Below are 27,789 nucleotides of genomic sequence, written 5' to 3' on the forward strand. Positions count from 1 at the left end.
GTAAAAATAAAGAAATGTGACCCAATTAAACTTACAAGCTTTTGCACAGCAAAGGAAACCATAAGCAAAACAAAAAGACAACTGACGGAATGGGATAAAATGTTTGCAAATGATGAGACTGACAGGGCTTAATTTCCAGAACATACAAACAGCTCAATAACAACAACAAAATCCCAATCTAAAAAATGGGCAGAAGACCTAAAACATTTCTCCACTGAAGACGTACGAATGTCCAATAGGCACACACAGAAGTGCTCAGTATCGCTAATTATCAGAAGAATGCAAATCAAAACTGCAGTGAGGTATCACCTCACACCAGTCAGATGGCCATCATTAAAAAGTCCACAAATGATTAATGCTGGAGAGGGTGTGGAGAAAAGGGAGCCCTCCTACACTGCTGGTGGGAATGTAGTTTGGTGCAGCCACTGTGGAAAACAGCATGGAGATTCCTTAAAAAATTAAAAGTAGACTTACCATATGATCCAGCAACCTCACTCCTGGGCATGTATCTGGAGGAAACTCTAATTCAAAAACATGCATATATCCCAATGCTCATAGCAGCACTATATACCACAGCCAAGACATGGAAGCACCCTAAATGTCCATTGACATATGACAGGATAAAGAAGCTGTATATACAGTGGAATACTATTCAGCCATAAAAAATAAAATTATGCCATTTGCAGCAACATGGATAGACCTGGAGATTGTCATGCTAAATGAAGTAAGCCAGGAAGAGAAACACCTTATGGTATCACTTATATGTGGAATATTTTTTAAAAAAGGACACAAATAAACTTACTTACAAAACAGAGACAGACTCACAGACATAGAAAAGGTATACTCAGTACCTTGTAATGGTCTATAATGAAAAAATACAAAAAGGAATATATATATATATGTGTGTGTGTATATATATATATATATATATTTATGTATATATACCTTTATATGTATACCTTATGTATAAATGAATCACTATGCTGTACACCAGAAATGAACACATTATAAATAAATTATACTTCAATAAAAATTAAAATAGTAATACTGCTGAAAATCAAAAATTTTAAACAGTCAAAGTAAAAAGACAAATTACCTTAAAAAATCAGTAATAAGACTTACTAAAATCAACTTCTTGATGGAAATGATGAAGGTGAGAAGGCAGTGGGAAGGTGCCTTTGGAGGGGCTGAAAGAGTAACTTCTAGCCTAGAATTCTGAGCTTGGAAAAACAGTCCTTTCAGAGTGAAAGTTAGACACTTCCAGACAAAAGTGGAAAATAACACATCACCACAGACCAGCACCGAAGGAAATTCCAAGGGTGGTGCCGGGTGGAACTAAGCTGAAGGAAGAGCACTGAGAAGGGGAGGCAGGCAGGCACAGGTGGCTGCACGAACCCCCAGAACGCCCTAGCTTCTGAAATAAGACAGGTCTGCGAGGAGTCAGGCACTTGGTTCTTTTAAGTCCTGGACCTGAACAGGAACAGATAGAATGAATCCATATTAGACTTTGACAAGTAATGTTTTCTCTAGAGTAAACTCTTGAAGAAGAGCAAGAGGGTCTATAATTAAAGTAATTGAGGGAGGAAACTAGAACATTTTTTAAATAACCCAAAAGGCAAGAAAGGAGGAAGAAATGAATATAGAATAGGCTGGGAAAAGGAAAAGCAAACAGTAAGATAAGGGGTTTACACTGAAATAGGGCAGTAATTAAATTACATGCAAATAAACCATCCAATTAAAGCAAAGATTGTCCGACTGATTTTCTTTTAATGTAGCTTAAGAGTGATAAAACATAAGGATACAGATAGTTTCAAAGGATGGAAAACTATACTATGCAGACACTAATCGAAAAGTAGCTGAGGGGGAGGGTTTAGCTCAGTGGTGAAGGGCGTGCTTCTGAAACAGCCCCAGAGCAGATGCAGTGGGGCAGCCTAAGGGGTGGACTGTAGCAGAAGCTTGCTGCCTGTCACTCACTGAATGCCCTTGGCTTCGCTGACCCACTGTTACACGCAGTAAACAGGTTCCAGCACCTGACCACGTCTCAGCCTGAGCATCGGTGTCTCTTTTCTCTGCCTGAGGGCTTTGGCACCCCAGGAACTTGCTTGGTTGCAGACAGCAGTAGTGTTGGGGAGTCAACTCCCCTTGAGGCAACTCTAAAGCAATGGGGAATGAGAAATAAGATAAAAATGCCCTTCTCCAGGAGGCATGACTCTGAGGGGTGTTCCACAGAGATGCTCGGAGGACCCGCAGTGGGACAGCACCCCACTTGCCCACAGCAGTATCGCGCCCACTAACCTAGACTTACTGGCTTTTCTCCCTCTTCTGTCTCACGTCCCCATTCCCACACGCGTGCTGCTTGGGGTCACCTCCCAGTACCCCAGGCCCCTCCTGTCTCGGGGTCTGCTTTGGTAGGAACCCCAGTAAGACAAGGCCAAGCTTACTGACAAACACAGGTGCAAAAAGCCTAAACAAAATGTCCTCAAAAGGAATTCATTATATATTTGAATAAATGCATTTAATAGATAGTAAAAAAATTTTTTTTAAGTGGTTTACTCTAGGAATGAACCTGGAAAAAATAATCAATGTGATTCACCACAGTAAATGGATAAGACAGAAAAATTGTGTGATCATTTCAAAAGCTGAAAAAAGATTGATTAATTTCAACAATTTTTAAAAGGACCAACTTTAGCAATCTTGGAATAAGTGCAATTAACTTCCTAATTTAGTAAGTGTATCTAAAAAAATCTTACAACAAATTTCATACTTAATGGTAAAATATTGAAAACTTTTCTACTGAGATCAGGAACAAGAAAAAGGAGACTTGCTGTTAGCACTCCTGTTCGACACTGCACTGCAGTTCTTGGCCATTGCAATAAGACGAGAAAGGTATAAAGACTGGAAAAAATAGAAATCATATCCTCAGTCAGTATGATTGGGCATGAAAAAAGCATAAAAGAACCCACCGATAAACTTATCAGAATTAAGTGAGATTAGCAAGGTGTCTGGATACAAAGAGAATCCTAAAAAGTAACCTCTAGAAATACATATGGCAGTTTTGTTCATAATACTCCAAGGCCTAGAAACAACTCAAATGTCCATCAAGAAGTAAAATATATAAGCAAAACGTAGACTAGCCATGCAAAGGAATATTACTCAGCAATAAAAAGGAACAAATCAGTGATACACAGGTGCCACTTACTGGTTTTTTAATGCTCAGCTCCAAACTCACCCTTAAGTGCCTGTTGTCCCTTTGCAATGAGCACTATGTTAAGCTTTGTCAATAGAGGGCGCTGGAGGGACACTGCGGAAGGAAGGGGTTTCCTGGATCTGGGGGACTTGGTCCCCGCTTCCCTCCCTCCATGTCCCCCTCCTCCTCTCACTCAGCAGCTATGACCATGACTATAGAGGACTCTAGCTTTCCTAAGTGTCTCCAACCCTGAAAGCAGCTGGCCTGTGGTTCCCAGATTTGATCAGCCTGGTAGGGTGACCAACTGGTCCCAATTTGCCCAAGACTGGCCCAGTTTTTAAACTGAAAATCTGGGAACTCCTTCAGTCCCATGGAAACAGGCACAGAGATTCACCCCATAAACCATGCTCCTTAAACATGATTAGTTTTCAAAAGGAAGGGAGAAGCACAGAACCCCAAGGTCCTCTCCCTGCAGTTGTGGGAGGACGCCGTCCTCGCCGGGAGGGCAGCCAGCCCAGCACCACGGCTAGTGCTACAACTGGCTGTACTCTGATTTTCAGGTTCTGTGCCCTTCCCTCCCTTCATTATTTTCTCCCTAAAACAAGCAAAAGATGTCGGGGGTAAGAGGGAGACAATGGCCATGTTGGGGGAACTGTCCTCTGGCTGTGATTCTTTGACAACAAACCACGCCATCTACCACCCTGGGGCCCCTGCCCAGGACTCCCAGTGGGGACACGAACCAGTGTTGGAAGTGTGGGGGGATCTTTCAAGACAGGTGCCTCCGAGAGCCTCCCGGAGCATCCAGCGGGAGGCCCAAGTGGGGCGGGCGACTCAATCCAGGCCCCCAGGTCCGAACCCCCGATTCTCTGATTCTCTTGGCCCTGGTCCCCTTTGCGTTTCAGCTTCATCCTCAGGTTGGTAGCAAGATACAGGGACCTGATCGCGAAACTGTTTTCAAAGCGGTGCCCTAGCCTGGCTGCATGCAAGAAGGCAAGAGCCTGCGGGGTGGCGGGAGGGCGGCTCTTAAACTCTCCACGTTGCACAAGCTCCTCAGGTGATGCTGATGCCTCTGATGACTCGCCTGCAGCCTCTCACTGCTGCCCGAGCGCAGGCGCCACTGCCTCCCTCTCCCAGGTGACCCCTGGCCCCCCAGCCCCGTTTCCAAAGCGCTAGAACTTCTCACCCCCCTCAATAGTCTGCGTGCGTTCCGTCGCTGCCCGTTCCCTCAGCGTAAGGAGCTGCCAGATTGTTCAGCCACCACCAGGCTAGGCGCGTGTAACGCTCTCCCAGGGTGCATTCCCCTGGTTACTAGAAAGTTTGAGCTTTCCCCCCGTATTTAGTTCATGTTTCCTTCTGTAACATGCCCACTTAGTGCCTTTTTTAAAGTTTTCTCTTCAGTCACAGATGTGTGATGCTGTTTAAGCCTATCTCAGATGCATTCAGCTTTCAAGTTAACATATACCACATACAATTAGGCCCATGGCTTAAGATTTCAGTGTAACCACTACCCAGACTGATAAGAGAATATTCACATCCCACGGAAGGCTCCTTGTGCCCCTCCTCAGGCAATGGATCCTCTCAGAGGTGACTTAATTATTTCTGATTGTCTATTAACAGTGATTTCTCTTATCTGTCCTTGAACTTCGTCTAGATGGAATCAGACAGCAGTCAGTCCTCTGGGTCTGGCTGTGAGACTCACCCCCACAGGGGCATTTATCAGGAGTCTTTTTCATTGTCACGGCACGTTTAATTATAGGACTATGCCATGATTGACGGACACGTGTTGTTTCCGATGTGGGGCTGTTAGGAACAGAACTGCCATGAACATGTTTGTATACACAGGCACTCCCTTCTCTCGGTGATACTCGGAATTGCGGGTCAGGCGTGTGAAGCATCAGTAGATAACTGCCTTGCGGTTTCCTGAATGGTTAAACCAATGTCCCCTCCCACCAGCACTGCGGGAGAGTCCCAGTTTCTCTCTGTTCTCTCCAACGCTCTGTATCGTCCATCAGTCCTGTTAAATGCTGGCGGTGAGTGTGCTGGCAGCTTTCACTGTGACCCTAATTTGCATTTCTTTGATTGCTAGCGAGGTTTTCCGTTTTTCATGTACTGTGGCTAATTGATCGTTCCTGTTTTCTTCTGTTAAATGTCTGCTCGTGTCTGTTTCCATTTTTCTACATGGTTGCTTGTATCCTGATAATATTGAGGACTTCTTTGCATATTCTGGACAGTAATCCTGTTTAATTAATTAAATGCATTGCTAACCTCCACCCACCCTGCCCCATGGTTCTTTCTCTCTCTGTGGGGACTCTGCTTTGTCTCCTGGGGATACAATGGAATACTACTCAGTCATAAACAGAATCAAATAATGCCATTTGCAGCAACAGGGATGGACCTGGAGATCACAGTCCTAAGTGAAGTAAGTCAGACAGAGAAGAAAAATATCATATGATATCGCTTATATGTGGAATCTAAAAAAAAAAAAAATGACACAAATGAACTTACAAAACAGAAACGGACTCACAGACATAGAGAACAAACTTATGGTTAGCAGGGGGGGAAAGGTGGTGGGGAGGGATAAATTGGGAGTTCAAGATTTGCAGATACTAACTATTGTATATAAAATAGATAAGCAACAAGTTTATACTGTATAGCACAGGGAACTATATTCAATATCTTATAATCTATAATGAAAAGGAATGTGAAAAGGAATATATGTATGTATATGTATGACTGAAACATTATGCTGCACACCAGAAACGGACACACTGTAAACTGACTATACTTCCGTTTAAAAATAAAAATAGAAAATAAAAATAATTTTTAAAAATTTTAAAAAATATAGAGAAATTGGAGCCTTCATATACTGCTGATGGAGATGTAAATGGTGTAGACACTTTAGAAAATGATCCAGCAGGTCTTCAAAAGGTTAAACACAGAGTTACCATGTGACCCAGCAATTCCACTCCTACGTATATACCCAAAGAAATTAAAGCATATGTCCACACAAAAACTGTCTCACAAGTGTTCATAGCAGTGTTTCCCATAACAGTCAAAGAGTAAAAACAACTCAAAACCGCCCAGCAGCTGGTGAACGGATAAACAAACCTGTAAGACATCCGTACAATGGAATATTATTCCTCAATAAAAAGGAATGAAGTACTGATGCCTCCTGCAACGTGGACAGACCTGACAACATTACACTAAGTGGAAGAAGAGACACAGGAGGCCACACAGCGTGTGGTTCCAGTGATATGAGATGACCAGGGCAGGCAAATCCACAGAGACAGACAGGAGCTGAGAGGCTGCTAACAGCCAGACGTCGGGGATGGGGAGGGGCCGCTAATAGGTACAGGGTTTCTTAGGGGGGGGTAATAAAACGTTCTAAAATTAGTAAGAATGGTTGCACGACTGTGTGAATATATTAAAAGCCATTAAGTCACACTTTAAATGGCTGAATTCCACAATACGGGAATTACATCTCAGTACAGTCGATACGGCTAGATAATTCATTTCCAGGCATCTCCCCCCATTACACTCCAATCTCTCGAGGCTTTGTAGAGCCCGTAAGTCGTCATCAAGGATGAGATTCATGTCTCCAGGACAAACCCCACCTCCATGAATCCAAGGCATCAGGTTCGATGCAGGGCACCTCCCACCTGGCCTGTGAACGGGTCAGGTTTGTTCTTCTGCACCTGAGGTGGCTGGAGGCGCCTGCTGTTTCTGGGAATAGCTGTGTTGGCGCTCCACTAGCGAGTTAAGTGTAAATTTGATGTCAGTGTCATCATTCTGGCCTCTGGGTCCAGGACCAGGTGGAAAAAATTTGCAAAGGAAATAGCTTGAGGGAAAAAATTGGATTTCCCCATGTGGGCAACACTAAAAGCCAGTGTGCACTTAAGCAGAAGTGATGGCTGTGAAACCTGAACTCAGCCCTCTTGCCCTGGGAAGGCATGACCAGGTTGGGGGAGGGCAGTCGCTTATTTGATGTCCTTGGATTGCTGGTGGAAAAAAAATCAGGAAATCGTTTTGCTAAAGAAAGATGCCTTTTGTGACCACCTATGAACTTTTGAGGACATTATGCTAAATGAAATAAACCAGTCACAGGGGACAAATGCTGCATGATATCACTTATACATGGGATCTGAAATAGTCAAATTCATAGAAGCAGAGAGTAGAATGGTGGTTGCCAGGTGCTGGGGGAGGGGGAAGTGGATGGTTGCTGTTCACCAGGGATAGAGTTTTAGTTGTGTGAGGTGGATGAATTCTAGAGTTCAGGTGCTGAGCAATGAGCTTAGAGTTAATCCTGTATTATTAAGAGGATAGATCTCATGTGACCTGACCACAATTTTTTTTTAAAAGGTTATATACAATACAGTCCCATTGGTGTATTCATACCCATCCATCTAGCCACCTGTCTGTTCATCCTTCTGTCCATCCATCCATCCATCCATCCACTCACTCCAAACTTCTAACCCTGGTTATCTCTAATGAATGACAGTTAAGGGTTTTCCTGTGGCGAGCACAGGAATTTCACTTCCTATGTGATGGGCTTCTGATACATTGTTTGAGTTTTTTGTAAGTAACGTTTTAGTAATAAAAATACATATATTTCTTTTTTAAGAGGGAAGTATGTTCCACAATCAATGAATACATCACCTTCTCATGCCTCTGAACTCTCCTGTGCCTCAGAAGTCAGCTCCCCGACCACCTCCACCTCCCTGAGGGGCCCTCCTCTGAGTCCTGGCCTCATTTAAATTCCCTTCCTCCTGGTCCCATGGCCCTGGGCACACCCCAGACTAGTCCTAACCACACACTGGGCCCAGGAACCTTGTCTGACCCCCTAGGCAAGGAAGGGGAGCTGGCTGGGAGGATATAGGGCCGTTTCATGGGACCCAAGGGCAGAGGTGGGTCTCAGGAACCATCAGAAATGAGGGAGTCTCTCTCTCTCATTTCTATCATCTTCGTAAAATGTAAGCCTCACACGGGCAGAGATTTTTGTCTTTTTTCTCAGCTATATCCCCAGCGCTGGGCACATAGTAGGCACTCAGTAAATACCTGTTGAATGAATGGGGTGGGCACGAGTCTGCTTCACTCTCGGTTCCTGCCGATTAGCTGCGCTGCGCACGGGCCAGCCTGATCCCCCGTCCTCGCCCTCCTGCGGGCCGCGAGCGAAGAGGGACCAGCTGCCCTTAGTTCTCTTTCCGAATTCCTGGGAGAGAGAAGCCGATTGGCCAGCTCAGAGTAAGCACAGGTGTAACGCTGGTCTCATCAGCGGCAGCCAGACGCGGGTCCCACAGCCGGAGCAGCCTGCGGAGGCTGCGGGTGGGGGCGGGCAGACGCCCCAAAGGAGCCTCTGGGCCGCCTGGAGTTCCTGCTGCCAGCGGAGTGGGCAGGGACCGTACCAACACAGGCGTGAGCCGCGGTGAAGGGATGGGAGAAGGCGGAGGGGCGAGTTCGTGGTGACAACGTGCTGAAAGAGGCTGGAAGTGATCGAGGGAGCTAATTTCGTGACGACAAAGTCGGAAGCGACTGTTCCGTTAGTCAGATCTCAGCGGTTAACTTCAAGCGCCGCTGCTGATCTGGAAATTAACAGGGCATTTGCCCTCCAGCCACGGGACTGTGCCTCTCCGGGGCCAGGAAGCCCCCAGACAGCGTCCCTGCGGCGGGAACCGGATGCCAATACACTCCAGCCGGGCCTCCCACTTCGGCGACAAGGCTGGAGCTGAGGGCTCCAATCAGAAGAGCCGAACTCGTCCCCGAGGCTCCGAGCCCCTTCTGCTAAGCAGAGCGGCGGGAGGGGCTGCGCGTCGCAGGCGTGAGATGCGGGCCATTTGCTCGGCGCTTCCGGGGGCGGGGGGCAGCGAGCTACACGAGCAGGAGCGTGTTGGGCCAACCCCGACGGCGCGCCCCGGGCCGCCGCACACCCGAGGGGCGCGCCCGGGACCGCGCGCCGAGCGCATCTCAATCAAGCCTGCGCCGTCCCCGGGTCGACCGCGGCGCCGCAGCCCCACCGAAGCCCTGCGTGGGAATCCAGGATGCCCGGGGCTTCGGGAAGCGGCAGGACGAGCGCTGCGTGGAGCTCCCGGGGGCGGGGGCGGGGGCGGGGGGAGGCAGGGGCCCTGCAAGCCGGGATGCCCCTGGAGCTCCGACAGCGACGGCAGGAAAAGCAGGTGCCTGCGCCCAACATCACGTCGAGTTCTGGGACCAGCGGGCGTGACTTGGGTCCTGAACCCCTGCCGCCACTTACCACGTGCAGCCTTCCACAAGTTATTTAACTCCTCTGAGCCCCAATTTCCTCATCTAGGGATAAAAACAGCACTGACCTCAAGGGGAGCTGTGACAATGAGACTGATTAGGACTCCATTTATGGAGCGTGTGCGACGTGCCGTACTTTCAGCCTTGGTAGATGTAATAATCCCTTATCCCACAATGCATGCTTGGCACTGCCTAGGAAGCAGTGACTACTCGTTCTCATTTTACAAGGATCCAGAGAGGTGAAGTAACTTGCCCAAGGTCACACAGCAGCATGGGGACACAGGCTGCTCAGTTCCACGGCCCAGGCTTTGCATGGAGACAGCACCTGCCTCACAGAGTGGGTTCAGCTGCTCTGTGGGGCGGGGCAGGGCGGGGCAGCTAGCGGAAGAGGAGGGCTAACTGTTTGGGCAGCCCCAGAGAGGAAGTCATCCACAAAACAAGCATCACTCTGTTAACTAAATAAATGAGTGTTTTATGATGTCCTTGGCTAAGGATCTATATCCAAATGGCGTTTCATTGAGAGAAAAGTGAGACTCTATCCTCTGGTACCCACAATGACAAGTGAGGGGGAAGGGGGCAGACAGAAAAGGAAGTGATCCCAGGCCAGGCTGGTGCTGGCCACTTTCCTGGTTTTCTGTCTCCTCCAATCTGGGGATGCTGGGTACCAGTGTGCAGCTCCATCACAGCATGCAGCATGTACGACCTGGCCGCGAGGGCAGCACCTGGGGCCTCTCCGGGGCCTCCGAGCGTCTGGGGAGGCTTCATGGGCAGGAGCCTGTTGTCAGGGGACTTTCCCGGTAGACACCCTTTTCCGGGGCTTTGGAAAGAAGTGGGGCCTAGGCAGGGGAGGCCCTGATGGAATTCTGGGCAGTGGTACCCAGTGCCCGTGCAGCACGAGGAGAGAGAGTCAGAGGCTGAGCCGCTAGGCAGGGGAAGGTGCAGAGGCCAGGATGCTGCCTCTGGAGAGGACCCAGCCTCTGGAAAGTCTGGCTGGACAGGCTCAGGGCTCAGTTTGCAACGACCGGGGTAGAGACAGGAGGGCAGGCCCAGAGGCCTGGCTCCGTGCACCCCAGCTGCCGGCTGGCACGGTCACTGGCTACTATGGCTGGTGCCAGGGTCAGATCTTTGCTGGAGCGACTCTGGGTGCCCGAGGCTGGGAAGGGGCTTTAGTCATTAGGCCCGAAGTCCCAGAGCTGCCCAGAGCCCAGAGGCTAGAACTTGAGTCTCAGGCCCAGGCCGGTCTGGCCCACTGAGGCCCCCACAGGCAGAGAACACCAGAGACTGGGTTCAGGCCTAGCCATGCATCTGGGTGACCTCAGGCCAGTCACTTACCGTCTGCGGATCCAATGTCCTCTCTGTCCATGGAGGGAATCACCCAAGTACCTTCCTAACAAGGTAAGAAAAAAAATGGGGAGAGGGGCTCTTGGGAGAGGATCAGAGCTGGCAGCCTTCGATATCACCGTCGAAGTGGTGGTATCGACGGTGGACACCCTCCAGTGTCCACTCTTGGGCACTGTGGGCTCGGCAGGACCCAGAGGGGCTGTTTCAGTGGGAGCTGAAGGCAGGCCTTCTAAGGGATTCCAGCAAGTCTTAAGAAACAGCTAAGCGTGTCTAGAACTATGCTGTCTCGCATGGCTGCACTAGCCACGTGTGGCTATTGACATTTAAAACAGTGAAAATACAGTACATGCCTTTTTCTTCTCATTTGCAGTAGCCACGTCGCCCATGCTCAGCAGCCACCTCCAGCTAGTGCCTGCCATGTTGGACAGTCAGAGAGCATGCCCATCATTCCAGAGAGTTCTGCCAGACAGGCTGCTCTAGAGATTGTGGCTTTGGGAAAACTGCTTCCTGAGAGCGTAACATGCGGCAGGCTCTGTGCTGAGAGCTTTGCCTGCATCATTTCATTTAACCCCAAAGCAACCTGGTGAGGCAGGTACCATCATTACCACACTTTGGTTGTGAAGACAGAGGTTCTGAGGGTTCGGTGACTCATCGGAGGTCTGACCCGGCCCCTCCGGGCTCCACTTCACTGCCTCCCTGGGCTTCGCCTGTCCTGTGTCCCCAGGCCCCCAAACAAGGCCACCTTCCAGCTACTTCATCTCTCAGAACACATGAGCCTATACACTCTTTATTGGCTTGGCTGAGGTTCCAGAAGGTGGGGGTGAGGGTTAACTTTGTTTCCCTGGGGGGTGCTCCTGGCTCTGGACCCATCAGGGGACTTTCTTGGGTAAGGGATTAATGATCCCACTCTCTATGTATTCGAAGACCGTGTAGGGGTCCTGGTCCCCGTTGAGGGTGATGGCCTGCCGGTAGAACTGCTCCAGGTCCGCAGCGCTCCTGTAGAACAGGTCCATCCTGAGCTTGATCCGCTCTTCAGCATCCTTTGGGTTCTGCAGGAGGCGGGCCTGGATCTCCATGGTTGGAGGTGGCTTGTACATGAGGTGGTACCTACAAGAGGAGAGGAAGCCGGTGACCCAGGACCCAGCCCCAAGGGCAGGGGAGAAACGGGCCCTCTGTCCTACCGTCGAGCAAGTTGGTGCCCATTCCCACCACCATCATACATTTACGAAGCACCAGCTGCGTGCACGCCCTCGGCTGACCCCGGGAGCCTCAGGGAGACCAGAGGTGTGTCCCCGCCCAGGGGAGAGGGAGGCAGAAGGTAATAATATACTAAGTGCCAAATGCCTTTCTTTCATTCCCTTCCTTCCTCCTTCCAAACAATAGTTATGAAGCACCTGCCAGGTCTGTTGACAGGGGCAATGGCAGGCAAGACAGACGCTGCCTCTGGTTTGTGGAGTTTACAGTCAAACGGGGGATGGGGTGTTATAACACGGATTGTGAGCAGCGAGATGACAGGAGGGTGGCGGTCACTGTGGGAGAGGCCCTGGGCAGGCATGTGAAGGCCATTGCACTTGACGTGGGTCAGCGCATCCCCCAGCAGCGGGGCGAGGGGTCAGCCTATAGTTTTGGGAAATCCGGGTACCCCCGTCCTGCCCCCTCCCTGCACGGAGTCCTGCTGAGACACGTGGCCTGGTGACCAAGAAACAGGACGCTGGTCACGGGGAAAGAGGGAAGCTTCTACCTCTTTGCAATAGCAGGGACTTTGTTTTATTTTGTTTATTTTTAATTTTCTTTGTGGGGGAATTGGGTTTATTTATTTATTTATTTATTTTTGAATGGAGGTACTGGGGATCGGCAGGGACTTTTGTTTTTTTTAATTTTTATTTTTTAAGATTTATCTTTTATGTTTTGAGTTCTCTTAATTGATTTTGCACATTTTTAAAATTTTTATTTGTTTTTTGTTTTTGATGGTGGGGAGAGGGGTAATTAGGCTTATTAATTATTATTATTTTTAATGGAGGTACTGGGGACCGAAGCCAGGAGCTCCTGCGTGCCGAGTACGCGCTCTGCCTCCCGCCTCGGCAGGGGCTTTAAATTGTGTTTCACCACCAACATGGTGAGTGTACTCGGTCAGACTGCAGAACAAAACCTGAATTTACTCCCTGTAACTGGGGGGGGGGGGGGGTCCGGGGGTGCGTGTCCGCTCAGCGACCCCCTCTGGGACGCGGGGCAGCGACAGCGAAGGCCCAGGGGGCCATGTCACACACGCGGGGGCGGAGAGAGCCCGGCACCGGGCGGCTGAGCCCCGGGCGCTGAAGTCCTCGCTGCTTTTCCAGGAAAAGACAGAGGACAGAGAGTGCAGAGGAGCGAGCCAGGCGAACCCCCTTTCTAGAATCTTCCGTCAGTCGTCACCCGCGTCCTCCCTGGAGCTGCCTGCCCCGGCACCGGGCGGCAGGACGGAGAGGGGCTCCCGGGGGCCGTGGCGCCTGCAGCCCTCAGGCCGGCCCACGGGGAGGCCGGCACAAACCTTTCTCCCGTGACGGGGTCGGTTCTTCTCAGGGTCAGCCGCTCCGCGATGGAATCGAACGGCACGTTCAGGAAGAACACCCTGCAGGGAAGAGCGGGCGCGGCGTCGGCCGGGGGGAGCCGCAGGCCGGGGGGAGCCGCAGGCTGCCCTGCGCGAGACCCGGGGCGGCGTCGGCGCCGAAAGTGGGTGGGGCCTCGGGGCCGTCGCTCAGGGCTCGGGTACCAGATTCTGGGAGGGAAAGATGCGGGAGGGGGCGGCACCCTGTCGCCGCAGCTCTCCACCCCCGATTCCGGGACAGCTCCCAGCCCCCATCACTCCCGGGGGGGGGGGTGGGCTTCCGTGGAGGGGGCACTAGTCAGGGGAGCTCTGGGGGGCACATGCCCCATCCCGGTGGGAGAACAGCATATTCTCTGGAGTCACAAACACTTGGGTTAGAATCTCACCTCCACCGTGGACCTGCTGTGTGACCTCGGGCCACCAACACAACCTCCCTCAGACTCAGTTTCCTCACCTGCAGAATGGGGCTATAATACTTCATGGTGTTGAAGATTCAAGGAGATGAAGTGTGTGACGAGCTTAAAGCAGGCTTTGTGCATCCTGGGCGCTCAAACATGGCAGCGAGCGCTCTATTCTTCTTGGCCTCCTGGACCCCTTCCTGAGGGTCCGGGCTCTGACTGCCCACACCCCCCCCTGAGAGGGCAGGGCTGCGTGTTCTCTGCTTCATCACTCTCTCCGCCACAAAGGGCTCTGGATCCAAGGGAACAGGACCCTCAAAAGTCAACAGGCCAAATCAGAGCCCAGAAGAAAAGATACAGCGCTCACTTCTGATAACTCAGGACTCTCCAGCTGGGCATGCCTGGGACTACATCTCCTGAACCCCTAGTTCAGATGGTTTGATCCCTCTCTGGCAATGGAATCCTTTTTTTATATAAAAATTTTTTTAATAAAAGGAGGATGGAGGTTCTCAATAGGGACTAATTTGCCCTGAGAAGACATTTGGCAACGTAAGGGGACACTTTCGGTTGTCACAGTTGGGGACGGGGTGCTACTCACATCTAGTGGGTAGAAGCCAGGGTGACAGTTCCCACCACAAAGAATCGCCCAGCCCCAGCGTAGCAGGGCAGGAAATGGGACAGGTGGGAGGTGCTGCTGCTCTGATTGGGGGCGGCGGGTCGCGGCGCAGAGGCCCGCGGGCTCTGGCTCCTGCCCACAGATCTAATCCAGGCCCTGCCTTCTGGCGGCAGACTATCTCAGTTTGCTTTTAAAACAATAAGTTCTGGAATATTCCACAGCTCACTTACTGTTTACTCATCTGTCCCTTAATTCATACCTACATTTGTTGAATGCCTGCTGTGTGCCCAGCACTGAAGTAAGCCCACGTTTACCAGCCCAGTGGATAGGACTGAGACAGGACATTGAAGAGAGCTGTCATCATGGTGTCAAGGTCCCATGATGCTCCCGAGGGGGCAACGTCAGTGACAACACTCGCTGCGCACCCAAAGCCTCATTCATTTCACTCCCAAGTAAGTCAGCTCAGATGAGAGGCACCTCTAAGTGTAGCGAAAATGCACAGAAATGAGATCTCCCACTGCCACTCTTGGCTGCGAGGCTTTTGGGATGAATACTCTGCCTCTTCCAAGTGCGTGAACGACAGAAGCCCCTCACCGTCATCCCAGGAATTCACCAGATGTGTTGAAGGGGCTGCCAAGGGGCTGAGCTTTGGTGAGTCCAGTGGGGCATTGGTCCCTACGGGCCCTGGACCAGCCTCTTGGGCGCCGGTGCCACCCCTGGGGTCAGAGCAATGCCCGCCCCCCAGCCAGGGTCCTGACACTGGGTATGTGCTCAGGAAACTCATGTGAAGGAATAAGTGAATAAACGACACACGGTTCTAGTGTTCTGTTTACACTCTCTCTGCCTATTGCCTGACTGCTCCATCCCAGCCAAAAAATTCAACCAACTTGTAGCGTTGAGAATGATGCTTAATTCAAGGGTTGGAAGGGATCTAAGACACGTTCCCCTAATTCCCAGGGACCAGTTGCAGCAGCATCCTCTTGGGAATCTGTGACTGTGCAGGATGCCAACACCCTGGCCCAGAAATGCTGGTTCAGCAGGTTTGGAGGGAGCCCAGTATCCCTCCCAGGGACTGGAATCCGCTGCCTCGGATAACACCTGGACCAGGGATTCTGACCCAGGCACCTTTGCAGGTCCTGTGACCTCTGGCAATTAGATACAAACTGAGGGCTCCATGTGTCTTCTGGGAGGGGATAGGTCCACGTTTCTCAACAGATTCTCAAAGGGGTGCTAGTTCTTAAAAATGATTATGAGTCACTGGTCTGAGTCAAAACCTCGTGTATTACAGAGGATGCGGCCACGGCAGACTGAGGAGATGACAGATTGCGGGAAGCTGGGCTGCCCCAGGTGTCTCACGCTGTCCTCACACTCAGCTTCCCAGTGATTTTCCCGAACCCCTCTGGGGAGCCACCCTGATCCCCTCTCATGCCTGTGACTTGTTTGGAGTTAGCCCATCCCAGGACTGTGGGGCTGAGCATGAGGGACGCCCAGGTGAGGCCAGTCTGAGTACTGGCTCCTCCTGGCCCCAGGAAGTGGGTCAGGATGCAGACTGATCCAAGCCAGGCCAATGAGAGGCTGCCCCGCAGGCTTGCCAGAGAGGAAGGAGCTTCATTTTGTCTGGGGCTGCTAAGCAATTGGGAGCCTGGGGTTGCCTGGTGCCTACGCCCCAGAGAGAGCCTACCCAAGAATAAAGCCCACCCCAAGAGCAGAGAGCAATGGCTGTTTGGGGCCCCAGATCAAGCTGTGCCTGAAGCCAAACCCCCCTCAGTGCTTTCCCGACATGGATACATAAATCTCTTTTGCTTAAGCCAGACTGACCTGGGTTTCCTGCAATCACAATCCAAAGGCCATGTAATACACCTAGCCTCTCCAATGCCGCTTGCTTCCAGAAAATGTGTTAACTTAAAAAAATAAAAGTGAGTCAAATGCTCTCCTTCAAGGCCAGCATCTCCCACTGCCTTTCTTCTCCTTCTCTTGTTCTGCCCACGCTATTTGCTGAGGTCCACTTCTGCCCAGTTGCCAAGAAGCCCCTCGTGGGTACCTGATGAAAGCTGCAGCCACCCCTCCACGAAGTGAGTGCAGCCTGGCGGGCGGGAGCCATGAAAATCCACTTCTTCCCCGCACGCCTCCTCGACAATGATTTCCATTCACCACGTGCCGCAAAATAACAGCCACCAAATAAAACACATGAGATCGGCAGCGTCTGAACACGGGGAGCACAGCTGTTTCGATGTGCTTTCATCCCCTACACTCCAAACATGCCTCCCCCCGCACCCCTCTGCCTCGCACCCCCGGAACTTGAGAGGCTCAACAGCAACACCAAAAACACGGCTGTCACCGCGCCCGGCGGCTGATGGTGCCGCTCCGGATGCCGACGCCAGTAGAAAGGAAGCCAGTTTGGAAATCCCTGATAATTGATGCTGCTTCATAAACAAACAAGCCCCCAATTGAAAGATTTTTTAACCCAGCATATCAGGACTGCTTGTCGTCATTCAACGGAATGGCTTGTGAAAGGCTGGCAAGATCAGAAGCATGAGGACACCAAATTGGGACTTGAAACACGTCGCTGGGAGAAGCCGCGCTGGGGAGGAGCTGTGCTTCCATGCTGGAAGCTTCTGATTAGCCAGGCTCGTGGCGCCCCGATGCCAGAGCCAGCTGGCAGGTGGAGTGGGGAGCCCAGGCAGCTCTGTGGAGATATGCCACCCCATGCATGCCCCCACCTGCCAGTTTTTTGTCTTCTGCTAGTCATTTACAATAACACAGCCAGATAAGGGAGAATGGGGAAGCAAAGAGAGCAGAGACTGCTCAAAGCAGGGCGTGCCAGGCAGAGACACTCGGGTGTGTGTGAGTACAGGGGGTGCCTGGGTTCACCAGGGGCGGGAGCTACACCTGCTTTGGGATTTGCAGAATTTCAGGCTGGTCTAAATCCCTCGCTGCTCCAAGTGTGGTCCCTGGACCAGTGGCACCAGCACCAGCTGGGAACTCACGCCCCACCGCCCGCCCACTGAAGCGGAGTCTATATTTTAGCAAGACCTACAGTGACCTGTATGCACAGTGAGGTTGGAGAAGTGCTGCTCTCATCCTGTATTTCCCAGATTTGTCTGATGTTGAGAATCCCTTGGAGGGCTTGTCTAAAATACATGTTCTGACCTGAAATTAACACAATATCATAAAGCAACTATACTTCAATAAAAACAAACAGCAAAAACAAAACAAACAAACAAAAAAACAGATTCCGGGCACCACTCCCAGAACTACCAAACCAAAATCTCCAGGGGAGGGGCTGGAAGACCTGTGTTTGAAAACCAGAAGCTCAGGTGAGTCACACTCAGGCAGCTGTGGGAAGCAGGGCTCTAATCCCCGGTCTCACGGGGGCCGAGCCCTGGAACCATCAGGGGAGCTTGGAGAACACTGAGGCCTGGGGCCTAGCCCTAGAGATTCTGTGTTACTTGGCCCAAGGTGAGCTGTGAGAATGGAGATTTTTAAAAGCTCGCTAAGTGATAACAGTATGTAGCCAACACTGAGAACCACTGCTCTGACCCAGTCTGCTCAGTGTACAAGATGGGGAAACTGAGAGGGGAGGGCTCACACTCTGTCACTCAGGACGCTGATGTCAGACACCCAATGACAGCTGGGATCTCCTGACCCACCCTCATCATGACCCCTCTGATCATACTGCCTGGGGCTCTGTTTGGGAAACAAAGGAAGCTTTCTTCCTCAAAGGCCTTGAAGCTTACCCCCTGCCCGAAAGCTAAATTCACTGAAAACTGGGGGACAGAATCTTCTCTGGACCCATGGATAGATTTGATAAACTGAGAGATAAGACATAGGATCACTGACTTTAAGTAAATATGGTGTCCCGTTCTGCCCAGAGGCTGCTCTTGTAGCCCCCGATCTCAACCCATAAGCCTCTACTACATGCAAAACTCCATGCAGAACATCATGATGTAACAACGATGAGACATCACTTCACACCCATCAGGATGGCTGTTATCAAAAACCCAGCAAATAGCAAGTGTTGGTGAGGATGTGGAGAAAGTGGAACCCTTGTGCATTGCCGGTGGGAATGTAAAATAGTGCAACCACTGTGAAAAATGGTATGTCGGTTCCTGGAAAAATCAAACATAGAATTACCATGTGATCCAGCTACTCCACATCTGATATATACTCAAAGTAAGGGAAAGCAGAGATTGGAACAGAGATTGGCACACCTAAGTTCACTGCAGCATTATTCACAATAGCCAAAAGGCAGAAATAACCCAAATGCCCATCAGTGGATGAGTGGATAAACAAAATGTGACATATACCCACTCTGTAATATTAGCCAGCCTTAAAACGGAATGGAATCCTGACACCTGCTACAACCTGGATGAACCTTGAACATGTTGCATGAAGTGAAGTAAGTCAGACCGAAGGACAAATATTGTAGGATGCCACTTATATGAGATATCTAGACTAGTCAAATTCACAGGTGGCAGCAGGGGCTGCAGGGAGGGGAAGTTTGGAGTTGTTGTTTACCGGGGCAGAGTTTCAGTTTGAGACGACAGAAAAGTCTGGAGACGGATGGTGGGGGTGACTGCACAACAAGGATCATGTACTTAATACGAACAAACTGTCCACTTAAAATAGTTAAAATAGTAAATTTTATGTATATGTTACAATAAAAAATAAGCACTATGATGTGGTTAATAAACATTATGATAAAGTACGGGAAGGGGTGGATTTCTGGCCTCAGATTTAATGAATATACACACATATACAAAAAAAATGGATGGACCAAAAAATATGAGCCATACAATAATATTAATTCTACACTGACTACAAAGTCAATGTTATACAAACTCAGAAAACAGAAAAGGAGAGGCTAGAACTTATTTTATCAGGCAGTCTTTCCCTGATACCAGAAACTAGACAAAGACACCACAGGAAAACTATAGGCCAATATTCCTCATGAGTAGAGATGCAAAAATAATCAATAAAATATTAGCAAATTGAATGCAGCAATACATAAAGAGAATAATACATTATAATTAATTAGGGTTTAGCCTGGTAATGAAAATCCATTTCAAAATTTGAAAAGTAATCAATCTAACTATATTATCAGATGAAAGAAGAAAACTATATAGTCATGGCAAGAGACGCAGGAAAAGCACTTCACAAAATTTTACATCAGTTCCTGATAAGTATTCCAAGCAAACTAGAAAGGGAAGGTATTTCCTCAATCTAATAAGAGGTGTTTGGCAAAAAACTAAAGCTAGCATCATATTTAATGGTCAAAGACTAAATGTTTCCTCTTAAGACCGGGAACAAGGCAAGGGTGTCCATTTTTACCACTCCTATTCAACCTCTTACCGGGAGTCCTGGCTAGTGCACTAAGACGTGCATACAAACTGAAAAGGAAGAAATAAAATTGTGTCATGTGCAGATGACACGATCATCTAATTAGAAGCCCCAAAGAATCTTCAAAAAGGCTACTATAACTAACAAGTAGGTTTAATGAATTCACAGGATACAAAATCAATAAACAAAAAATAAACCAACTTTTCAAGATACTAGCAATAAACAATTAAAAATTAAAATTTTAAAGTACCATTTACAATAATATAAAAATGGAATACTTAGGTATAAAGCTAGCAAAATATGTAAAAAGATCTGTATAATGAAAACTATCAAACACTGATGAAAGAAATCAAAGACATGTAAAACAGATAAACAAGTTTATATTGTATAGCACAGGCAACTATATTCAATATTTTGTAGTAACCTATAATGAAAAAGAATATGAAAAGAATATATATGTATACATATGACTGAAACATTATGTTGTACACCAGAAATTGACACAACATTGTAAACTGACTATACCTCAATAAAAAATTTTTTAAAAAGAAATCAAAGACTTAAATAAATATGAGGAGCTATACCATGTTCATGGATTCAGATATTCAATATTGTTAAAATGTCAATTCTAATAGGTCTACAGATTCAATACAATTCTAACCAAAACTCCAAGAAGGTGTTTTGAAGATTTCACACAAGTTAATTCTCAAATTTATATGGAGGATATTTCTGGAAAAGAATTAGAATCACCAAAAAATGTTGAAAAAGAAGAACAAACTGATTTCAAGGCTTACTGACAAGCTACAGTAGTCAAGACAGTATGAGTGTTAACGGAAGGCTAGATACACAGATTAAAGGGACAGAACAGAGTCCAGAAACAGACTCATACAAATATGACCAATTACTTTCCAGCAAAGGTACCAATACAGTTCAACGGAGAAAGATGGTTTTTTCACCCAGCGGTGCTGGAACAATCAGACATCCGTGTGCAAATAATCATAATCAGAATCTTGATTGGTACCTCACACCATCCACAAAACTTAAATAAAATGGGTCACAGACAGAAATATATACCTAAAACTATTAAACTTCTAGAAGAAGATCTTTGTGACCTGGGGTTAAAGATTTCCTACATATGACAACAAAATCATGATCCATAGATTTTTAAATTGATGAATTAGGTTTCATTAAAAATCTAACAATTAAAAACTCATGTGCTTCAAAAGACATTAAGAAAGTGAAAGACATGCCACAGACTGGGAGAAATATTTGTGAAACCTATATTGGATAAAGGGTTTGTATCCAGAATATGTAAATTACATGCACACTAATGACATTCAGGAGGAGGCACAAACAGATCCCTTCCTACCTTGTGTTTCCAAATTTGATATTCAAACTGGTAAAGTCTGGTCTAGGTGGACAGACTCCCCAAAAAGGCTCAAACACCTCCTCCTGCCCCAGTTCCCTTGAAGCCTGGAGGATGCGCTGGGCCCCCTGGAGCAGCGGCGCTGTCTGTGCTTTAAACCAACTCTCAGCCTCTGCCACTGGGAGCCCCTTGCCAGGGCTGGAGCTCAGGCAGAGTGGCTCTCAGATTTCGGTGTAATCAAGGGGTCTTCTCTCAAGGGGAACTTTGCAATGACCGCCACTGAAGCAGGGAACCAGAGAGAAAGGAGAGCCACCAAGGAAAAGGCAAAGTGACCTTGTACAGTAGAATGGCCTTCTCGTCTTTAACTAAAATGTGTGCCCCTGGAACATCGAGTGGTGAGGCAACATCGAGGCAGTCGCCAAACAGTGGGGTGATCGCACAGCACAAAGCAGGAGTGACCACTGCTACAGACTCATCGGGACAAGAGTCCAAGGGCAGGGGGAGGCAGCAACCCTGTCTAGAGGTGACGGCACTGGGGACAGCAGGGAGGGATGGGCAAGCTGTTAGAGAAAGCTAATCGGATTGAAAGATGAACGGATCAGACGAGATTGGGCACCTTCAGGTGGTGCGGTTACCAGGGTGGGGAGGGATAGAGTGGGAGTTGGGGATTTGCAGATATAAACTACTATATATTAAATAGACAGACAACGAGGTCCTACTGTAGAGCACAGGGAACTATATTCAATACCTTGTAAAAGTCTATACTGGAAAAGAATATAAAAAGGAACATATATATAATTGAATCACTATGCTGTACGCCAGGAACTAACACAACATTGTAAATCAACTATACTTAAAAAAAAAAAAAAGATAAACGGAGCTAAAAGTAGCAGGAAGAAAGGGGACTTGGGCGGAGCAAGTGAACTGTGCCTAGATGATCAAAAAATACAGAGTAAGAACTGGGTTGGCTGCAGAAGAGTCACCCCTCGGAGCGCACCGGGGTGAGCCGGCTGAGGACGGGCTGGGCTGCCTGGTCTGCGCCGCGCCCTTCGTGCAGGGACGTGGTGAGGGCTAAGCACACGGGTGGCACAGGAGTGGGTGAGCAGGCGAGGGAGCCAGCCGGTGCCGCTGGGGGCTCGTTCCACCCCACAGAGAAGGGCCCCCCCGCCCTGCGGGGTCGTGCCGGCCCTCCCGGCGTCCCGGGCCACAGGTGCAGGTGGACCCCCATCGCAGCTGGGGGAAAAGCTGCCAGCGGGGGAGGGCGGTGCTGCAGACAGTTCGGACCTGAGGCCTCCCTGGAGACGGGAAAGGAGCTTCCCTTCCCGGGAAGAGCTTTAAATTTTTTATTATGTATATTTTTTCACTCTGACAAGAGTCCCATTTGAAAATGAAAGGCCAAACATCTCAACCTCATTTTAAAACCTGGGGCATCATGTCTCCTGCCCTCAGGTAGCAGCTGCAATGTTCCGTCACTGCCGCTCCCCACTCCTGAAAAAACGAGGCTCCCGCTGGCCATTTCTAGTTGAAAACTGTGCATAATTGATAGCGGCAAATCTATCCTGCCAGTGTCTAAAATCTCTCCAGAGGCAGGAGGAACACTCTCTCCGACCGTCATTAATGGGTAAATTAGCGAGCACGCCTGGCAGCTCACCACTCGCTACACAGAATGCAGCAGGCTGGTGTAAGAATGACCCCAGGATCAAATTCCAGCATAATCGGTCTCTGTTTTTAAGTCATCTAAAAATTTCTGAGAATAATTCCTCTGCACACGACCACTCCCGAGACGATCGTGAAATGCAGATCGCTGGAAGCCAGAAAGTTCTGCAAACTTCTCCCAAAGAGAAAGGCAAATGGTTTAGGACAGAAATGACAGTAGACACGTGGAACGCTGGCCAGAGCTCCACTCCAAGACAGCCAGTCTGTGCAGCCGGTGGTGCCAGTCCAGACCAGTGGCTCTCAGCCTGGATGTGTGTGGACACAGGAGGACTCTAAAAATTCTGGCCTTTCCCGGGTCCAGCAGGCCTAGTGTCCAAACTTGCCCCAACATTGCCCTCTCCCGGAATCTCTGTGCCCATGCACACTGGGCAAGCCGGCCATCAGTACAGGGCACTCACCTCAGTGGAGTCACAATGGCTCTTAGGGGCCACTGGGCACCCACACTCATCACTCCCTTTTCTCTCGCTGGCCCTTCAGCTCCGTGTGTGTGTTTGAGGGGGGCCTGGCTCACTACCCAGCTGGTCTCCTGTGTGAGAAGTCCCTGCATGTTCCTGGAAACCCACCATCTTCCCTGCACACCAGCCAGAAGCCACACCCTGCAGCTCCACCAACGTCCTGCTGCCTCAGGGACCACCTCTGACAGTGGGAACATTGAGCAACACTGATCATCGATGACGTACGCTGGTGTGGACACCAGTTCAGTCCCAGAAGAACATCTGGGCTGGAGGACAGTCAGCCAGCGCCCCGTAGTGTGGCTGACACAAGCATGTTCCACTGGGTCCCCCTTCAAGGAAGAATTTGTGGTTCAGCCGCAGGAGACTGGTACAGCCCCCAGCTGTAAATATCTTCTGGGACTTGAACTCTGTTCTTGTTTTTTGTTTTTTTTTAACATATTTACTGAGATATGAGTCCCCCCCTTAAAACTGTACAATGCAATTCATTTTGGTGTATTCATAGAGTGTGTAACCATCAAGACGATGTAAGTTCAGGAGACTTTCATCAGCCCCAAAGGAAGCCCTGTATCCATGAGCGGTCTCTCCCCATCCTCCAGCTCCCAGCCCCTGGCTACTGCGAGTCTACTCTGCCTCTGTGGATTTGCCTAGTCTGGACACGCCATATAAATGGAATCATACGAGGCATGGCCCTGCAAGTCTCCATTTAGAAAAATGAAAAAAAAAAAAAAAAAGAGAGAGCACCTCGCAAGGTTATTTTAAAGCTTAAACATGATAATCTATTTAAAGTGCATCATAATAACACAGAATATCCACGTGGGCCTACACGCCAGCTACACTCCGGGCATCTCTCACTTAGCCTAAAGTTTTCCAGGTTCGCACACTGCAGCACGTACCAGCACTTCCTTCCCTTTCGTGGCCAAACGGTGTTCCATGGGAGGGATAGACCACATCTTGTTTACTCCTTCACCAGGTGATGGGCATTTTAACCTAAGCTTTTGAGCAAGGTCGCACTCTTCTAGGGGCGGCCCTTGGCCAGTGACTAAGCACGGAGGGGTACAGCACGGCCATTTCTGCCCAACACAGCCCTCCCTCGGGAGGTCCCCGCCAGGTTGGCAGAGCCTGGGGCGGGCCTGCCCTCTGAGCCCACGGCTCCTCCTGCCCCATCCTGCTTCAGTCCCCTTTCCTGGCTCCGCTGTTAACCTCCTCGTGAAGCCTTTTCTACCCCAAGACTTTGTCTCAGGGTCTGCTTCCGGGAGAGCCCAGCCTGCGACACACGTCCCAAAAGGTACCAGGAGCCTGAAGGTCCTCAGTCCCACTGAAGTGACCTGTAACTTCTGGTTTGCATGTCTGTCCTCCCCCAGGCTGCCACCCGCGAGGGCAGGGACTCCCGCGGCAGCAGAGAGAGGGGAGTGCCTGCGACATGGGCTCTGAGGTCAGAAAGACCAGGTTTGAATTCCAGCCTCACCTTCCAGCCAACTGTGGGTCTCCCATTTGAGAATTTTTTAAAAAGTACCTCACTAAGTTATTTTAAGGGTTAAATATGATAATCCACACAAATTGCTTAGTGGGAGATAATAATACGGAACACCCATGGGGCCGTTGAGACTTGACCCGCCTTAGGTCATAACTCCTCATCACTACCTTCTAAGGGGACTACTGCTACGTCCATTATAGTGGCTGAGAAGACTGCGGAACAGAGAGGGCCAGCAACCTGTCAAAGTGCCCCAGCTGGAAAGTGGCCATGATGGTTACTTTCGTGTTCAACTTGAATGGGCCACAGGGCACCCAGGTATTTGGTCAAACGTGATTCTGGGTGTATCTGGGAGAGTGTTTTGGGAGGAGACAAACAGTCCAATTGCAGGGGTGAATGAAACAGACTGTGCTCCCTAATGTGGGTGGGCCTCATCCCATCAGTCGAAGGCCTGCACAGACTAGAAAGGTTGACTCTGTAGCCCCCCGACTGTGGGAACAAAGGAACGGGCCTTGGGCCGGAATGGTAAACAAGTTATAAAAGGCTGCAGACGCAGAGGTGAGAAGGCTGGTTAGCCAATGACGGGTAAGATCCCCAGAGGGGGGGCAACCTAAGACTGGCACAGCCGCCTGAGTCCAAGAAGAATGTTGTTAAGCAGCTGTTTCTCATACGTTCCGCCCTGATAAGCTGTAAGGCTCGCTGGTGCCAAGACGAACATGATTTACCAAAACATCAAGGGTCTTATGACCTTGAGCCAGACGCTGTCTGTTAACCATTTCCCTTGTCGTTCTTCTTTGCTATATAAGACGATGTAACTTAATAAAGCTTCAGAGTAGCCATCAGCTCTCTCCGCATACGGTGTATATGTGTACGTTGATACTGCGACTGCCAACAGACTCTCCCCCGAGTAAAGAGAATTCCTCCTGCCTGCTTGCCTTTGAGCTGGGACACTGGCTTCTTCTTACCTTCAGATCTAGAGGGTGGGGGTGGGATGGACACTGCTTATGAACCTCCATCCGCAAGGCTCACTGGACCCCGCCTCAGACTCCTTCAGGCCAGAACCTTCCTGCCTTCTGGCTCTTCCTGGGGCTCTGGTTTGCCGGCTCACCCCGCAGATCTTTTGGCCTGCCAGTCTCCATAACCGCATAGGCCAGTTCCTTATAGTGACTCTTTCTATATAATACACACCCATTAGTTCTGTTTCTCTGGGGCCGGATCCAAACCCAGGCAGCCGGCTCCCACGTCTGTGTGGTAGAGCATGGCTCTCCATCATGAAACCGCTGAGAGGACGGGGAAGGAAGGAGGGACGGGGAGGTCCGTGGCATCTGCTGCTCAGGCACAACCCCAAACCCCAAGCCCAAACTCGGGGCTCAGCGTGAGCTGCCACAGAGGAAGCCGGCGTCAGAGCCCTCTTCTTCCACTTTAAGCAGATCAGCTGGAAGGATCTGAGGCAGGAAATGGGGCATCTGCTCTGCCAAGGAAGGCCCCGCCATGTGCCTTCCTCTCGGTTGCCCTGCTACCACGTGCACCCCCAACCCCCGGCACTGCTGTACAAGCAGAAATTTGCTTCAAGGACCAGAGAGTAGGGTGTGCAAGATCTGGACCCTTGGGCTGCTGGGGAAAAAAGTGCATGTCCTTGTCACTCGTCCCAGAAAACGGGGAGCCGACGGAGGGGAGGTGAATGAATTTCGAGGTTTCCTTTCTAAAGCCAGTCTCCCTCAGCGACAAATGCCACGTGAAGATGCACCCAGTGAAGAGCCACCAGAGCAGGTCCCAGCCACGCACTTTCTCCTCCCGCCGTCAGAACCTCCACTCCTGACTTTGCCACGAGACACTCTTTTATAGGGTGCTGCCGAGAAGCCTCGGCTTTAACCCTTTCCACAGCTGGAGTTTTCCTCCACGAATCTCCCTGTCTAAAAGCATTTTACTTCTTGGCTTCAACTTTAATCCTTTGTCCCTCTTTAATCACCACCACCATCATCATCACCATTGTTGCAAACGGTTACATACTATGCACCAGGCGCCTGTGCTAATACGCATATTACACACGTGTGTTGTCCCACTTAATCCATGAAGGTCCTGTGAGCCTGCCCGTCTCAAGGGTGAAAACAGGCTCCCGAGAGGCTTGGCGGTGTCTCCAGGCTGGGCTCCAGGTCCAGCTGCCTCTAGGTCACTGTTTTTGCTAGCTTCCTGCACATAAACAGTATCACTTGTTCCCTGCAGTCATTAGAACCTTCCTGAAGCAGCTGGTGAGAATCAGGGGATGGAAAAAGAACCCTGAAAGGATGTAGGAGGGCAGCGTGGGGTGAGGTCGGCACCACTTAGGCATCCCCAACCTTCAGGCTCACCGGACCCCACACCTCAGACTCGTTTGGGCCAAGGCCACCACCTCACCTGTGTCCTCCATCCCCTCACCTGTGTCCTCCATCACCTGAGGGCCACCGGCTCCCTGGGGCTGGCACCCTCTGCTCAGTTTGTCTCCCTGGGGACGCCATGCACAGCTGCCTCTCAGAGTTAAAGATAAATAACATGGATTCCAAAAGAGCCTTCATCCCCAGTCACAGCTGTCTTGCCTAAGGAATCCGCCACTGTGTTTGTTAAACCCACACTTTAATTACTCCAAAATTATGTTAAATCCTTGCATAAATATTGCAATGGCATCTTCGAAGAATCTCATTACAGTGAGTTGGGCTGCCGCCAGAGCTCTTGGTTAAAAAGTAAGAGGGAAACAGACACAGGCAGGAAAGACAGATATTGTTTTCAAGATAAAAAGGCAGGGAGGTCATCCTTTGTCAGATTACCCAGGTGTCAAAGAGAAACAGACTCTCCCATTTTACAGACTGAAGGAGAAAAGTGCCCTTCGGGCCTCTGATCTAATAGGTTTTCCTTCTCGAAAAAGCTAAATCTGATTAAATATTAACAACCAGCGGTATTAATTAAGGGGGAAAAGTCCATCAAGAGAACCCCAATATGCTTACAGTGTCCCCGGGAAACTGGGAAAATTCACAATCAAGTGTGTAAATGTTCTAAAAAAGGGTCCTGAATATTTTATGAATATTT

At 49.6% G+C, this 27,789-nt stretch overlaps 1 protein-coding gene across 9 annotated transcripts in view; it reads right to left on the reverse strand.

Annotated features, from left to right (window-relative positions):
- Nucleotides 1-11,552: 11,552 nt before the first annotated feature.
- AK8 (adenylate kinase 8) overlaps nt 11,553-27,789 on the reverse strand; it is a 117,720-nt gene continuing 101,483 nt past the window's right edge. For 8 of the 9 annotated variants that reach the window (XM_032478734.1, XM_032478729.1, XM_032478728.1 and 5 more), the window contains 2 exons: nt 13,311-13,391; nt 11,553-11,890 (listed from right to left, as the gene is read on the reverse strand). In XM_032478734.1, the coding sequence (XP_032334625.1) occupies nt 11,653-11,890; nt 13,311-13,391 (319 nt within the window). In that variant the 3' untranslated portion in view covers nt 11,553-11,652. The remainder of the gene's footprint in view (nt 11,891-13,310; nt 13,392-27,789) is intronic. The other variant, XM_032478730.1, reaches the window with a different exon arrangement.

Source organism: Camelus ferus, chromosome 4 (genome assembly GCF_009834535.1).
Source record: "Camelus ferus isolate YT-003-E chromosome 4, BCGSAC_Cfer_1.0, whole genome shotgun sequence".
In the NCBI taxonomy this organism is placed as follows: Eukaryota; Metazoa; Chordata; class Mammalia; order Artiodactyla; family Camelidae; genus Camelus; species Camelus ferus.